At 45.7% G+C, this 17593-nt stretch overlaps 1 protein-coding gene across 1 annotated transcript in view; it reads left to right on the forward strand.

Annotated features, from left to right (window-relative positions):
• Nucleotides 1-15794: 15794 nt before the first annotated feature.
• Nucleotides 15795-17593, forward strand: part of JAZF1 (JAZF zinc finger 1) — a 352768-nt gene continuing 350969 nt past the window's right edge. The window contains exon 1 of the mRNA XM_025381213.1: nucleotides 15795-16144. Within this exon, the coding sequence (XP_025236998.1) occupies nucleotides 16030-16144 (115 nt within the window). The 5' untranslated portion in view covers nucleotides 15795-16029. The remainder of the gene's footprint in view (nucleotides 16145-17593) is intronic.

The following is a 17593-nucleotide window of genomic DNA, read 5'->3' on the forward strand; positions in this document are numbered from 1 at the left end:
GCTGCTGAGTGTGAGAACTGCTCATTTCTGGCCCAGCGCAGCCAGACTTGAAGTTCAGATGGAAGCTGAGACAGAATTAAAAAAAAAAAAAATCCAAGGTCATTGTGGAAAAAGTAGGCACTAACTCCATGTTCAGGATCAAACCATTCAGAAAAGGAGATCGTGCTTCTTTCCCAGAAGTATGTGAGGAAGAAATGTTAGAAGGAGATTTTTGTTTTGCGTGCTAGAAACCTAGAACAGGAAATTGAAGAAGGTGGTGAGGCTATGGCTAATGATGAAGTGTGAACTGGAGAAGAAACGAAACAGTCTGCAGCCACTCCTGCAAACTGGTAGAGTTATCACCCAAGGCAGCCAACTGTCCCTGCGGGGCGGCAGGCCCCACTCTCAGCAGGAGCTACACCCCTCTCTCTGCAGTGAGGCATCTCCCCCAACCAAGATTTCACCAGGAACCCTGGCGAACGTGGCCCCAGGAGGGAGGAGGGGCCTAATTGTGGGTGAATGGTAGGAGTTAGCACTGGGACAAGGTGAAGGAATGTATTTTCAGTTTAGGTTTGAGGTATAGGGAAACAACCTGTGAAACCCAATGTCAATTTGGGAAGTATGGGTGATGACCCCCCACCCATGAGATCTAGGGCTTCTCAAAGCAAAGGAGAAAAGGAGAAAAACCCCAGGTCCTCAAAAGCACAGTTGCTTAACATTTGAATCACTTAACCCTTCTAAACCTCAGTTTGTTTATCTGTGAGATAAGAATAAATGGTACCTACCTCTGTGGGAGGGTAAACAAGCTTCCTGTGCTTGGCAAGCACTCTGGCACCCGCTGTCTTACTTAGGGCTTGCATGGGCTTGGCGTTCACTCTCTCTCTTGCTGTGGGCTTCTCCAAGTGTTTTAATACCATTAGCTTCCTTTCCCTCCATGACAGCCCTGTAAACGTAGGCTCCTTCTTTTCCCCATTTTACAAATGGAGAAACTGAGGCACAGAGCCTTCAAACAGCTTGCCGTGGTTATCTAGGAATTCAGTAGCAGAAGCGTGGCTTGACCCCTGCAATTTGGCATTACAGATTGTATGTCTAACCAGTAAGCCATACATGCCTTGTAGTAAATGGGGAAAAAAATGGTAGTTGTGGCTGTGGTGATAATGACTGCAACGTGAAGGTACCATGATTTATCCCCATCATGCAGATAAATAAAATGAGGTTTAGAAGGATTAAGTGATTCAAGTGTTAAGTAACTATGCTTTTGTGACCTAACTTGTGGGGCTCAGGTACCCATCAGAGGAATCCAGGCAAATGTCACTAGGCCTACTCCAGTGACAGTCCCTGTGTGGCTGGTGGGAGCCAGAAAAAGGGGCCCCCCGAGCACATTTGGAGATGACAGATCTAGGGGCAGCCTGATGTGCCCTGTGCTGCTGGGACTCCTCACTCAGGTTACCAAGGTAGAGAAGGCCTCAGTGGGCTTGGCGTGACTCTGGAACAGGGCTCTGAGCGGAGCAACATTATGATAACACATGCAAGACCCTGCAAGAACCCCTGGATTCTCCAGGTGGGGCTGCCAGGGACAGACATTGACACTTGTAGGAATGGAAGCCATTATAGGGCCCCCAGCAATTCACTGTCTTATTTGGACCAGACAGAGGAGATTTAGCCTAAGCAACATAGTGAGACCCTACATTTACAAAAAATTAGCTAGGTATGGTGGCTTGCGCCTGTAGTCCCAGCTACTCAGGTGGCTGAGGTGGGAGGATCGCTTAATTCGAGGAGGCTGAGGTTGCAGTGAGCCATGATCGCCCCTCTCCACTCCAAACAGGGTGACAGAGCAAGACCCTGTCTCAAAGAAATAAAAATAAAAGAAAACAGAAAATGAAGGAGGAGATTGTGGGAGTCGGGACACAGAATGTGAGCTTTATTCCTCATTACCACTTTGAGCATACACCTAGCATGGTGGTCCAGGGAAACACCTGCTCTAGTTTCTATTGAAGTCTATAACACACTAAAACAGCGCTTTGAGTTAAATGTAGTTTGAAAAGCTGGCTCCAGCTCAGCTTAAGAAACCACAGGAGAGTGAAAAGTTTATAAGCTACACCATTACTAAAATGACTCTGGTATTAAGGGATATAGCTCAGATAATTAATTTAATAACTGGCAGAGCGAAAAAAAGTTCTTGATTTTGGAAATGGTCTCATTCATTTACCAAGCAGGTAGATCAGATCTGCTTAAGTTTAAATTCATTTCTTCCTTCCTTTTTGGTTTTTTTTCCCTGCTTTAATCTTCAGTTTGCTTTAGTTTTCTGTATCTATAAATTGCTTTTGGGAAATTGTACTCACAAAATGTTTCAGTATGCAGTTTACCTGTTTTAGTTCCTACAAACATTTTCTATTGTAAACACTTTTTTTATTAATAAAATGATGAGGCCAGGCGCGGTAGCTCATGCCTGTAATCCCAGCACTTTGGAAGGCCGAGGCAGGTGGATCACCTGAGGTCAGCAGTTCAAGACCAGGCTGGCTAACATGGTGAAATCCCATCTCTACTAAAAATACAAAAATTAGCCAAGTGTGGTGGCACACTCGTGTAATTCCAGCTACTCAGGAGGCTGAAGCACGAGTATCACTTGAACCCAGGAGGTGGAGGCTGCAATGAGCTGAGATCACACCACTGCACTCCAGCCTGGGCCAGAGTCAGACTCCATCTCAAATAAAATAACGTAACATAAAATAAAAAAATGATTTGAGAGAATAAAATTTTAAAAACGGGGAAATGGAGTGGGAGATAGAAAGGGAATGGGAGTGAGAGCTGCCACAGTGAGCATTTTCGCTGCTCCTTTCACAGCTGCAGTGATCTTTCCAATGGTGGTGGTGTTGGGGCGGGGGAAAGAGGGTAGAGAATCATCCCTAGTCTGAGGCCAGGTGGAAAAAGGCAGATGCAGTGAGAGAGTGCCTATGGGCTGACGACAGAATCCTTCACAGCTTCCAAAAGCTCTCGACATTTAGATTCAGGGGGCTTGATTAACTCAACAGGTGGGCCTGCAAGTCTCTAGTGTAAAAGCAGGGGGAAGTTTCATATTTGTCGCCACACATTGTCATGGATCTCTCCTTCCTGCTATGACAACAGGCAGGGAGCTCTGCTGTGATGACCCTCAGACCTCAACTTTTGATTCCATCCTGTGGACTTTCCGACGCTACCTTGGAGTAGAAGGACCTGCCCTGCCACTCAGCCCCTTGTTCTATAGTGGATAATTTGGCTTGGCAGAGCCTTTAAAGCTTAGTCTTTCATGACCCAGGTCAGGCAGCCTGAGTGAGTTGTACGCATTTCTGTTGTATAGACTTCTGTTCCAAGTCAATTGTAAAATGTTGAACAAATCAAATGGGGGATTACATTGAATGAATATTTAGAATACCAGAATTGCATTCGACTATGAGTAATAGAAACCTGAGAAGCAGTGGTTTAAATAAATAGGAATTTATTTTTCTCTCACAGAATGAGAATTCCAGAAGTAGGCAGTGCAGGGCTGATAGGGCAGTTCCAGTTCATCAATCTAGTGTGATCCATATTCTCACATTCGTAAGATAGCTACTGTCATTCCGGCTGTCACATTGTGCTCTTGGAAACAGAAGGGAAGATGGGCCAAGTGAAAACAATGCCCAGCAGTTGAGTCAGTATGGTTTTTATTCTCATCCTGTTACTAAGGAGCAAGTGAGAATAGATATTGGATAGGCACCTAGAAGTCTCTGCCACAAGACGTCTGTGAATGCACGAAAATGGGAATTGTTGAAAGTGCCAACTGTAACATGGCAGGAACAAGTTCATAGAAAAATTCAGGAACTCCTGAGCTCTGTTCATGAGCTCCCAAAGGCCGGTAGGTAACACTGATGGATAATAATCCCATTAATCTAGCATATATGACAAGCCTACCTAATAGACAGTGAAAGACATTGCCACTGGAAACACGGACTCCAATTCATGAGGCTGCCACCCTCTACTCCAAGGATGGAACCCATGAAAGGCAACATAGGAATATGTTAGGTAGTATTTGAGTGAACATGCATAGTTTTGTCGGTTTGCATGTTTTGCTTTTTAGGAGATATACATTTAAATGAAAATATTAAGTCAATTAAATTTATATCAACTCTCTCCTCCATCTTCAAGTAAATCTTTCATGCTTAACAAGCTCGTGCCACTAGACAACTAAGCCCAATGAAATGAATTTTTTAGATAACTGAGGCATTACTTTAAGTAAAAATTAATTTAAAAATTAACCAGCAATAGTACCAAATCAAAGCAATAATACCAAATCTTATTGCTTGTTTCATCAACATATATTGAATAATTTAATATAATGGAACGTTGTTTTCTTTTGAACTGACACATAATTGTACATATCAATGAGGTACAGTGTGATGTTTTGATACATGTAAATATTGTGTAAAAGTCAAATCAAGGTATTTAGCATATCCATCACCTCATGGATTTAGCATTTCTTTGTGGTGAGAACATTCAAAATCCTTTCTTCTAGTTATTTTGTGATATACAACATTGTTAGCCAGAATCACTGTGTAACACAATGCCAGAACTTATTTCTCCTATAGAACCATAATTTTGTACCCATTGACTGATCTCTCCCCATCTCACTCTCCCTTTTTCCTCCCCAGCCTCTGCAGCTGTGAGATCAACTTCTTTAAGTTGCACCTCAGTGAGATCATGCAATATTTGTCTTTCTGTGCCTGGCTTATTTCACTTAGTATAATGTCTTCTGGGTTCATCCATGTTGCTGGAAATGACAGGATTTCATTCTTTCTTTATAGCTGAATAGTATCCCATTGTTTATAAATAACACATTCTCTCTCTCTGCTCTATTTCTTTCTTTCTTTCCTCAGGCTATCTCAGTGAAAATACCATATTTTCTTTATTCCTTCATTCCTTGATGATATTTATGAAAAATGCTCAACATCAGTAATCATCAGGGAAATGCAAATCAGACCACAATGAGATATAACTTTACCTCAACTAGAATGGCTACTAGCAAAAAGAAAAAAATAACAAATGGTGGCATGCAGGTGAAGGGGAACTCTTATACACTGTTGATGGAAATGCAAATTAGTACAGCCATTATGGAAAACAGTGTGGAGGTTCCTCAAAAAATTCAAAATACAACTACCATATGATCTAGCAATCTCACTACTGGATATATATTCAAAGGAAATGAAATCAGCATGTCAAAGAGACATGTGCACTCTCATGTTTATTGCAGCACTATCTGCAACAGCCAAGACACAGAATCAACCTAAGTGTAATAAAATGTTTTTGACTGGCTGCTACTTGTGCAGAAAACAACCTTCCCTACCATTACCCACCCCTTCATCATTTGCCCCCCCGCATACTCCTTCCCCTTCCCTCTCCCCACATGACTGCTATATCAGGAAGACAAATTTTGATGGGGGTGCTAAGATATTCCTATTTCATGGAGAATAGGTTAGAACCAGCAGGTATTCAGGCACTTTTGTTATACTTGCATTAAAAAAAAAAAAAAAAAATTTAAGAGAATCGAAATGTATTTAGCCTGTAGACAATGTAAATGTAAAATGCTCTGGGAACTCTGAACCAGTGATGATGAGTATGTAAATTGCTAACCTGGCTCTAGAAAATGGTTTGGCAGAATCTGTGAAAACTGAACATAGGCATATTTACGGACTATACCATGGCCATCAACTTAGTGACACAGCTTTATCCACAGCCCTACCCCAATGCTAGGACCCAGTTCAGCCTTCCTTCCTCTGTGATAGCTCAGGCCTCCCTCCTGCAGTGTTCTCTCCATCAGCTGATCATACGTGGCCCCACCTTAGCCCATCAGAGGCAGGTTCACTGCGGTGAACCTCATTAAGAAAGATTAGGAGACAGGCAGCTGCCTCTCAGTAAGCTCCCCGAACACTGTGTAAACTTTCCCACCCCTTCTCCAGAAACCTTCAAACTCTGTATCATTTAGGATGATGACTTCACCGTCACTATCTAGTACTCTAAAGCCCAACACAAACTGGCTTGTACAATAAAGATGAATAACTGGATCGTGTAACAGCAAAGACCAATGTGGGCTTCCAGCACAGTTCTATCAGAATTCCAGTTCAGTTTCTCTGAGGTCTCTTAATTCCGCATTCTGCTAAGTTGGCTTTGTCCTCAGGCAGAAGTCCCTCATGGTCTTAAGATGTCTGCCAGCATCAACTGGGCTAAGTACCTCCTTCTCAAATGATGAGAAGAGAGCAGGCAGAGGCTTATCTGGATAGAAATGCAGATAACCACTGGATAAAAGCACTGAACTTAATTCTGATGGGACTTTCTGGCCACATGCCCATCTCCCGAACCAAACATTTTGGCAGCAAGATTCCAGCTGCCTGCAGTGCTGAAACCTCAAGCCCCAGTCAAGCAAACCAAAACCAAAACTAAAACAATACCTGTTGTACTCCCCCCAGAATAATAAATGTCTTACTATGTCTACATCACTCAAAAGGATCCACTCAAATGGCTCATCTCAAAATAAAGCAGGTATGCTCCAAAGTGATTTCACATCCTCATGATGTCTCTGAAATAGCAATGGTTGGCAACTTAAAGTTTCCTTCCTATAACTTCAAGCTCTACCTTATTGCTGCACCAGACTGTAACACCCACCCCCTCCTCCAAAAAAATCTAAGAAAATTTGGTTAGATGACCACATGCCATAGCATTTGTAGCACTGGATTCAGAGATAATAATGGTAATACCTCATCTTTGATTAGCATTTTATAGTTTCCAGTGTGTTTTCACATGCAGCATTTCATTTCATCCCCAGAAGCTGGATAGGATCTGTACTGTTATATCCAGTGTGTAGGTAAGGAAGTGTCAGAGAGATTGAGCGACTTCCCCAAGGTTAATGATCTGCAAGTCAAAAAAAAGAGTTGGTATTAGGATCTAGGTCTTTTCAACACTGAACTTTTGTGAAGCCCTTTCCTCTGATCAGTCTTTTGGATCAGGGTACATAATAAGGAAGATAAGAGGCAAATTTGATTGTGGTTCATAAGAATAAGAGACCGAGTATACGGATTATCTGAAGAGACGATTCCTCTGCTGCAGGACTTTGGTGCACAGGACAGAGAAGACAGAAAAGATCTCTCAACCTTTGCTTCTGCCCTTTTTTAGTTTTCTTTCCCAATTTCCTTTTTCCTGTTTCTTTCTCGAATTCTCTTCTCTGGTGCAACTTTCTCAAACACAATACCAAACACTCTCCATGCACAGGCCCCATGCAAGAATCAATCCTGAAAAGTCACCATATTTTCAGGGGGTTGGGGACAGGCAGGGAAAGGTAGCAGGGGAGGGACGCTGGATTGGGAAGGGGAGAGTGAGAATGGTAATGGGGAATGAGAGAGAAAGAAATTGGAATCATGAGTTGGCTCTAACCCTGAAGACTGTAATCTAAAATGTTTGTTTACTGTATACATTTTTAAAGAGAATATCTTGCAAGCAATGTGACTTTGAGCTGCAGACACAGGAGAGGGAATACTCAAAGACTGAGCAGCCCAAACCTACCAACTGAAGGGTTTTGTTAATTATTTTATAGATGAAGACTGGTCAGGTGCTATACAACATTATCTTTTACGTCACTCACTTTAGATAAATTTGGAGTATTTATACAGTCAGCTTGTTGAAAATTTTCTATGACTTTGATCTGCACTGGGTAATATAGAAAGATGCTGAAAACCAAGAAATGTTACAACCAGGAAGACAGTCCTTATCAACTATTTATTCCCTCTGATATGACCGTTTACCTGGGCAGCTCAGATATTATCTTCAAGATCTGTTTAAGGTGCAAAGGACCCTTCTTGAATTGTTTACAACAAGAATTAGATTACATCTCACAGTGATGAGAAATAATTAATCTGGATATTCTTGGGCTGTTGTGGCAATAAGAGTAATCTAATTTGGGCACTGTGGCATGGAAATTAAAACAGAGATTGCAAACTGGAAGGCTCATGGGCCAACTGTGGGCTGCAGGTGGAACGTGTTTGCTTTCCAGTATCTTAAAAGAACAGTTCTGTCCAGGTCACCATTGCCCCACCATTCACACAATACAAACGTGCATTCACACACCTCTTCTCTCACTGCATCCTGTTTGACTCTAAGGTTTCTGAGTTTGAGGCCTTATAAATAAGGAAACTCATTACATATATAAGGCAATACAGAGAAGAAAGAATCATTTATCTTGGCAAACACATAATGGGATGAAAATTACAGAAAGGCAAATTGAGTTATAAAACCCAGGGGGAAAGTCATTTCCTAGAGAAATGACTGGAATCTGGGTCCATTTTCTGTAAGGCAAAAGTAGCCTCCACATTGGTCCAGATCTGCAAAAGAAGGGATTGAGCTGCAGAGCCCTTTGAGATGATGTTTAATGGGACTGTTTGTTCTGTGACTCTGGGAACTAAAATTGCAACAGAAAATATAATTATGCCAAACAATTGGCTGAAAGACAACATGAGTTAAGTCCTTACAAAACAGGAGCAAAGACAAAGAGCATGACGAAAACAAAAGGGTCACCTTTCCTCATGATAGGTGATGCCTGTGTTCCCTATTCCACCCCGAAATCACCAGCAGGAAGGCACAGAGTGGAGGTTGTCAGGAACAGGGTGAAGGGCAACACAAGGGTATCTTTTAAAAGTCTGACATCTCTATAAAGTTTAGTTTTAAAATAAGGCATTTAAGACCAGAAACAAGCTTGGTAACAGCAATGAGAGGACCTCCCAATAGAGAAGGAGAGGGCAAAAGACAAGCCAAGAGCTTCAGTTCCTGCTGGAGGCCTCATGACATCTCCATCATCAAATCCCCATCCTGATTCTCAGTATCCTCACCTAATGCATTTGGCAAACGAGGATGCTTTTGCCCCTCTAGCCCAGTGTCTGTGATTTATGTGAGCACGGGCCTGCCCCCAGATTCAAGGGGAGAGAACAAAAGTGTTCTATAATCCACAAATTCAAGTATGGATAGAATGTTAAGTGCCAGGACTCTGGAGTCAGACAGAGCTGAGTTCAAATCCTAGTTCCAGCACTTATTAGCTTTAAGGACCTCAGCAAGTTACCTCATTTCCCAGGGTCTTGTTTTTTCTCATCCATAGTTTGGGCATAGCATTTGTCTACCTCACAGGATTTAAGAACTGCTCTGTGTTAAGGCATCAAGTCCAACAGTAGGCACAAAATGAATGTAGTAATAGTTATTTAAAATAATCATTATAGTGAATTTGAACATCTGTGAAAGGGAAAGATATCCTAGTCAGTCTACAAAAGGAGAGCTAGTGTCAGATCTCATGTCATGACTGAACGGCTCCCTGCTTATCTCTGTCCAGTTGAATGGCTTTGCGTCAGCAGAGACTAGGAAACCAGCATCATCAAAATAAATGAGACAAGCAGTTTGTAAGTGCCTGTTATTGGCACAGCACAGTCATTGCACTAGACCTTAGAGAGAGGTCTCGTCAAAAGTGGATCCACAATCACAGGAAGGAATGACTTGTAATCTATCCAAGCTAAGAGACTGAAGACTCTTTCCTTGATGCTACATAAGAGAAGAACAGTAACAAATTGTTAGAAATAACTTTAACATTGAAAACTGAAATCTTAGCACACTGCCTTATCACAGTGCTGAACTATACTTCCACACAACTTTTATTGAGCAGTGCAGGCCTAAAGATAGTTTCTCTTTGGGAGGCTGAGGTGGGCAGATCATGAAGTCAGGAGATCGAGACCATCCTGGCTAACACAGTGAAACCCCGTCTCTACTAAAAATACAAAAAATTAGGGAGGTATGATGGCACGCACCTGTAGTCTCAGCTACTCAGGAGGCTGAGGCAGAAGAATTGCTTGAACCCAGGAGGCGGAGGTTGCGGTGAGCTGAGATCGTGCCACTGCACTCCAGTCTGGGCAACAGAGTGAGACTCCAGAAAAAAGAAAAAAAAAAAAAAAGTTTCTTTCCTCAAGGAGGCTACCATCAAGTGCAGAGGCCTCCAAGGAGGAATACATTTACCCCAGGATGTGGGCCAGGCAATACTCTGCAGTATAGTATGAAGATACCAGGCCTTCTATTCCTACGTTTAAAAAAGAGTTTATTTCATAATATACATACTACATTTGGTTTTTGGTTTAGAGAGAGAATCTCGCTCTGTAGCCCAGGCTGGAGTGCAGAGGTGTGATCATAGCTCAGTGTAACCTTGAACTTCTGGGTTCAAGTTATTCCCCCCTTGCCTCAGCCTCCTGAATAGCCAGGATTACAGGGGTATACCACCATACCCAACTAATTTTTTAATTTTTTGCAGACATAGGGTCTTGCTATATTGACCAGGCTAGTCTCAAACCCCTGGCTTCAAATGTCCTCCCACCTCAGCCTCCCAAAGTGTTGGGATTACAGGCGTGAGTCACTGTGTCTAGCCTATAATATACATACGATATGTGAAAAGTAGCACCTGTATATAATTTATAAATAAATATAAATATTAATGAGATCAAGTGGATTCTTGATCAAAAGGTTTGAGAACTACTGGTACACAGGAGATGGAAGACCAGTAAGCCAGCAATCAGGATCTGATTCAGAGGGAATTTGGCTAGAACACAGATGATAGGCATCCAGCTCAGCAGGGAAGGAAGAGGAGGTAGTTATAGGGAAGGCTTCCTGGAGGAGATTATATGCTGAGTTGCTGCAGTATATTCGGGGGAGGGAATGGGGAAGAGGGAAAAAGAATGTTCCAGGCAGGCTACACAACATTTGCAAAGAAAGGCAAGGTGGCTTTTGTGTGAATAAGTGAATGCATTTTGAAAACTAAAATGGCAGCATGCAGTGGCTCACGCCTGTAATCCCAGTACTTTGGGAGGCCAAGGCGGGTGGATCGCTTGAGCCCAGAATTTGAGACTGGCCTGGGCAAATGGCGAAACTCCATCTCTACAAAAAATACAAAAAATTTGCTGGGCATGGTGGCGTGCACCTGTAATCCCAGCTACTCAGGAGGCCGAAGTGGGAGGATTGCTTGAATCCAGGAAGTTGAGGCTGCAGTGAGCCGTGATCGTGCCACTGTACTCCAGCCTGGGCAACAGAGTAAGATCTTATCTCAAAAAAAAAAAAAAAAAGAAGAAGAAGAAAGAAAACGAAAATGATTTGGTACATCTTGAACTGTCAGTACACGTGGGAAAACTGTAGGAGGTAAGGCTGGGATCAAATTTTTCTGCAGAGATCAATTTTGGTCATTGAAAAGCAGGAAGCTTATTCTGGTAGTGAAAGTTACCACTAAGACATTCTAGCAGGGGAGATGAGATCATGGAGTAGTATTCCCAATTTGATCTTCTAGTCCAATCTCCATTGATACTTGTCTGAGTCCTAGAGGAAACGGACTGCAATAGTGTGAGCTGGTAAAACCTCAAAAAGCTACAACAAAAAAGGTGCTAGCAGCCTTTGAAGTTATAGAAATCCTCAAGACTGTGCATTGCTGTGTGAGAATCAGTGATGCCTAAAAACACATCTTTGGGCAAAAACGGTTGTGCAGTCTTTTACAAGCATTAGTGGCCTTAGTGCCTCCAATACAGTCAACAGCAACTGAAGTTATCATCTGAGTGAGCCAAAGCTGGAAAGAAGGGAAATAATAGATACTAGAGCAGCCAAGAGGGTAGTACACGGAGTCCAACCAAGCCACCCCTAGCAGACCCTTAGAATAGATTGAGGAGGACCTTGCAAAGCACCTAGTGCTCTCTCATGTGAGGACAGACTGGGCTTGTCTCATTCAAATTGTATCCCTCATATCTTGCATGGTGGAACAGCACTGCAAGGCTGCACAGATCCCAGGGTCACTGTTCATGCAGTTGCCTATATAAATAGAGCTTTCTGGAGTTGTGTAACAGGAGCCTTGCATAGATGTTCAATCAAGATAGGTTAAAGGCAAAAATGAAATAGTAATTGCTTAGCTGCTTTTGTTAACATTATTCTAAATCTCAGGTTGGGCTGGCCTGAGCAGCAGTGGCTCCCATCAGATTTGGATTTGGAGTTATCATCTGGATAGCAGTGTAGCACATAACGTAGGGGAATGCATCCAAGACGCTCAATTAGAACTGCAGTGATTGGTGGGGTGTTTCACTATTTTAGTTCTGGAAAAGTCCTAAAAGGAACTGGAAATAAATGCCATAACTACGTATACAGTCAGTAGGCAGGAGGAGCCAGGTGGAGAGCTAGGGGCTAACACTCATGAGGTCACTGGTGGCAACTAATGAGAATACCCCCATTACTCATTCTAAGGCTAGCTCTTAATCCTAGGCAAAATGAGACTGGGGGACAAAATGAAAATTAATCAGCAGAGAGCAGATAAAGCTGATTCATTTCTGAGCTGGAATAAAATCAATACAGAGAACTTGGTTGCATAAATATTAAACAATAAAACCTGGAATAGACATCATCCTCCTCAGAAGAAGATGGAGCCTAAAGAAGGCATGCCATTGAGCCCAAGGTTGCTGTTGGTGGAAGTGGCAGCCTTAGTATTCAAGAGCCGGGGAACATCAGACATTGTAAGTGTCCACAGACTTGGATGAGCTGAAGAAGACCGAGATTCATGATCTGCTCATTCGACACAGTGGTGACAATAGAAGAAATATCTAGTAAACCTGAAAAGCACCTCAAGAGGGACCTGGAAAACAATCTAAAAAGCCAGAGAAAGCTAGAGTTGAAGGCAGTATAGAGTTAGATTCAAGATAGAATCTAATGTTCATATAGATCCTCTTGCATCGTTAACAGATGTCCACACAGGACACAGGAAGTGCACGGTTTTGATTATCAGTGTATGCCAAAATAAACCAATTCCTGCATGTGGAGGACAGACAGCTGTATGAAGCAGGATCCTCAGTGTCTTCAGTTGGCTCCATTAGACCAGTGGATTCACACCTTCCGGCAGCTGCCCCATCTTGAGGGCACTGGACATGCTGGATTTGGAGAGACTGTTATGGGATCTCAAACCATTTGTAATGCTAAGTACCACACTGTGGGGCCACTGCACATCCATACTTTGTGCCTACACATTGGGAGGCACTAGGCTCTGGGGAGAGACACATGTTTTCAAGGAAGGCTCTTAAACCCAGAGAATGCTTCTTGTCTACAGCCACTGTCATATCATTCTGACTTCTCAGTTCCCTCACTGTCCCTCTCCTTTCAAATATTTTTACTTCCCAAATCAGACAGATAAATGTTTTTTGCAAGTACAGAGGTATGTCAGTCATCACCTTCTCTCTCGGATGCAATAAGTTGAATTGTTTGTTTTATATATTTTTGTAGCTTAGATGTTGACTTTATCTAAAGGAGTATCCTTGAAACAAACACTTTAAAAATGTAAGTACAGAAAGGTAAGCATGCTATTAGCAATTTTTTAAAAACTTTGCATGTGGTTACCATCTATATATTTGTCCTTCTATTGTTTATCAATGCCTTCTAAATGCACCACGAGTACAGAGAAAAAACTGTGTGCACCTGGGAGAACTTGCTTGATGCCCCTGGCGTCAGTTTACCACATTTCCAAAACCAGTGGTTCTGACAGCCAGAGCATCTTCCAGATCTAAGAGATCATAATCATGTATCTTATACAAAGACCAGAAATGCCTAGAGTATACAGATTATTAAAAACTAGTATAAGCAGAATGACACATAAACAAAGCTTCAGTCATATATGAAGAAGTAGTAGGGTGGATTATTTTCAGGCAAAATGAACTGATTCCTTATAAAATAGTAATAATTATCCAAGGTAGAGAAAATAATTTTGTCTTAAAAATCAAAATCTTGATTTACTTCAGAAGTTATTTTAGCTCACTTCATTTTTTAAAAAAAATCTATTTTTTCAATTTGGTCTAGCAAGGTTTTATTTTAGGAATAGTGAAACTGACAGGAGGTAGTAGAAAGCCATGTATTAGTGAAACCCAGGCCCCTTACTTCCTTCATCTTTCACCTGCACATTTCCGGCACTTTCCATCTCGGAACTTTGTTGCCTGAACCACCTCTCCACACTCTTGGGAGTTAATAACTCCACATAGACAATTTTTCCTCCGGAGGACAGAATTGCTACTTCTTCAAAGCTATTGGGGCTCCCAGATGCTGCACAGTGGGGGTGCCTCACACTCATCTCTAAGAGTGGCTGTTTTGGCACCATTTTTGGCTGAAGTTTTTGTATTGCATTTCCATGTCATTCGGTGTGATGTGTGCCTGCCAGATATTCTGCCTGCTCTCAGTTGAAGGCCTTCCCAGATTGGGCAGCTGAATGTACTGCACAGCTGCCAAAATTCTAATTCAAGATCTAGAATTCTAACTCCTGCTCTTTAGACCCTTGTCTGGCCTTGGCCTCAGTCCCCTGCCAACTGGGTCCCTGGCTCATTATCAGGCCCACCAGGGCCCTGCCCCCTCCCTCATTGGGACCACGAAACCATTCTTGGCACCAAAATGAACTTCAAGACACAGCTGCCCCAGCCCCACCCAAGCCAAATCTCATCTTAGCAAAAGTTTGTCACCTTGTGAGCTGCAAGACAGAAGAGATGAGAAGAGAAAATGATACCGGTGATGGTCAGATCATAAAACTTCCTGTAGCAACAGACATATTACATGTACCTTTACTCTAAGAACTTGCATGAAAAGCAAACAATCCCATTATTAGAAATAACACTAGACAGGGATGCATAGAGTTTATGGAGGGAGGAATACTATTTCTCCATTTATCTGCACCAGAGGGTAAGTAAAATTTGCCGTAAGGAAAAATACTAAATTCAGTATGCATATATTAATATTAATAAAAAATGTACTGTTGGGTCATAAACTGCTGATAATGTGTAGTATTTCTTAGGCACCTGAAAACTGCTATGGCAAATAGACACTTTACAGCAGAAATATGACTGCAACTGGAGGAGGGGGTGGGGACCAGAAAGTAATTGATAATCAGCAAAATGCTGGTTTTCAGGGAAGCTACTATATTCAACTTAAGTGGTTACCTGGTCAACATTATGGTTTAAATGCTCACAGGATGAAATCGCTTCCTTTTTAAATAAGAGTCACCATTTCCCTCGCCGTTGTTTCCATTCCTTCTAGCCTTAACCAATGCACCGTCCTTTCTGCCGTGGCTGAAACGAGGATGGGTTAATTACCACACCTGAGATGGTGGAGTGGGTGCAGTGGGGTGCTGTAATTTCGGGTGATTAAATTATTTTAGCTTTTGTTTTCCTAGAAGGAGCAGGGAGTATAAAAAACGTGGTACATATGTAAAACACAGGCAAATGCACTTGACAACCAAGCACTCTATTTTGAAATTTAAATAAAGCTAAGATTTTCTTCTGGCCTAGAGGGAAGCTTCATTAAAATCAATTAGTACAAACCTCCGGAGAATGCAGACTTTTTCTAAAGAAGGTTTAAAGAAGAAGGTGCACACAATTACCTTTCCCGGGTCCCCTGTGAATGTGTCACACCTAGACAGGTGGCTGAGTACAAAAAAATGTCCCCGAGAGGGGCCAGGGTAACTCCCTGAGTTCTCCTCGCAGGAAGGTAGGTGTAATTAATCCATGTGGGTGCATTAAGAACGTCATATACATAACCAAGGAGGCTCCAAACAGATGGCACGGATCGCAAGCTGTAAAGGGCAGGCCTAGCGAGATAAAGTTGGTGGCAGGGCTCGCAGGTGAGGCCTGGGTCCGGGCGCTGAGGTTGGGGCCGCACAGCTGTAGCCGCGCGCCCTGGTCCCTCCTCCCAGCTGCGGCGGCCTCCCCCCCGCCCCCGCTCCCGCCCTCCCCGCGCCGCTCCCGACGCCGCCGCCGCAGCCGCCGCCTCCCCTCTGCCTCCCGGTGGCTCCTTGCTCTCCTTCCATCTCTCTCGCCCCCTCTCCCTCCGTCCCGTCCTCGCCGCTCCCCTCACCCCGCCTCTCTCCCCCTCCCCCAGCCCCTCCTCTCCTCACCCCACCCGGCCTCCCTCCCTCCCTCGCCCGCCCGGCGCTCGCAGAGCCGACACCAGGGGGGCTCTCCATGTAGCACCATGACAGGCATCGCCGCCGCCTCCTTCTTCTCCAATACCTGCCGATTCGGGGGCTGCGGACTCCACTTCCCCACCCTGGCCGACCTCATCGAGCACATCGAGGACAACCACATCGGTAAATGGCCCGGGGGTGGGCGGAGGTGCCAGGCGCGCGGAAACTCCTGCCTGGGCGGGGAGCCCCGGAATGGCCAGGGGTGGCCCGCAGGGAGGGAGGCAGCGGGCCGGGGAGGGCGCGTGCGAGCCCCGAGGTGGGGGTGGCGGGATGCGAGGACGCGAGGTGCCGGGGGGCGGGGAGCGGTCTGGGGTGGGGGAGGGGGCGGGCGCCCCGAGGTGCCGCGGGCGGGCGGGCTGGCGGCTGGGGGACTCAGGGGCGTGCACGCGGGCTGCGAAGTGGTGGGAGCGGGGAGCGCCGCGGCGGGGCGGCGGGGGGTGCGGCGGCGGGGCCGAGCGCCGGCTAGCGGGGCGCGGGGCGGAGGGCGCGGCGGGCGGCGGGCGCTGGGCGCTGGGCGCTGAGCAGGGGCGCGGAGTTAGTTGGCCCGGGTGGTCGGAGCAGCCCGAGGCGCTGAGGGCAGCGGGGGGCGGGCGCTGCACGCCGCCGGGCGCTTCCGCCCCGGCTCGAGCTGTCAGGGCTCGGCGGCGGCTGCAGCCGCGGGGAGGTGGAGCGGGGGGGCGGGGGTGGCTCCACCGCGGCAGCCATTCCGCTTCCTCCTCCCGCCGCCGCCGCCGCCACTGCGTCCTGTCAGCGCCGGTTGCTAGGTGTGGTGCATCGGGAGGGGGCCGGCGGCCGCGGGCGGGGGCCCGGGCGCTTGCCCTCTCTCTGGGAGGCGGCCGAGCGACCCGGGCGGGGCCGGGGACGCGGGCCCGGGGGCTCTGGGTGCCCTCCCGTGCCCCGGCCTGGCGCGGACGCCCGGGCGCTGCGGGCTGAGGTCTTGGGTGCGCCCGCGGGCCGCGCCCAGCGCCCCGGGGTCGACGCGCCCTGGAGGCCCTTGCGGCAGCGTCCGCTGGAGAGCCACCCCTCGGGCCCATGGCCGGAGATTTAAATGCACCCCGGCTCTGCGATTTGCCTTTCTAATGGTGCTAGGCCCGAGGTGCGCTGGCTGCGCCCTGGGACCGGCGGCGGCCTGCGCAGTGCCCCGGGCCCGGGGGACGCCGGGGAGAGGGCGCCCCGCGGGGTGGCTACTTTCCCTTCACGCCTGGACCCCTGGACCTTTCAACAAATCCTCTGATTTGCAGAAGTCCTTGCACACATTTTCACACTTCTATTCGGAACCCCTGCTAAGGGAGGTGGGCCGGGTGCATCTGGCGCAGGCGGTCCAACCACCTGCGGAAGGTGTGGTCAACGCCAGCGAATTGTCCTGCGTGGGCTGGAAGGTGAAGGGTCCGAGCGGTGTCCCAATGGGGCTGTCTAATCCAGAGAACCTGTAAATTGCCCCCAGGAAGTCCAAATGAATGCCATGGATTCAGCCATGTGGATGCAGCTCACGTTTCTACAAAGTTGAGAGAATAAATCACGACTGCTGTGTATTTATGCAGGAATAAAATGAGGCAGAACCCTATGCTCCTT

Source organism: Theropithecus gelada, chromosome 3, assembly GCF_003255815.1.
Source record: "Theropithecus gelada isolate Dixy chromosome 3, Tgel_1.0, whole genome shotgun sequence".
Classification (NCBI taxonomy): Eukaryota; Metazoa; Chordata; class Mammalia; order Primates; family Cercopithecidae; genus Theropithecus; species Theropithecus gelada.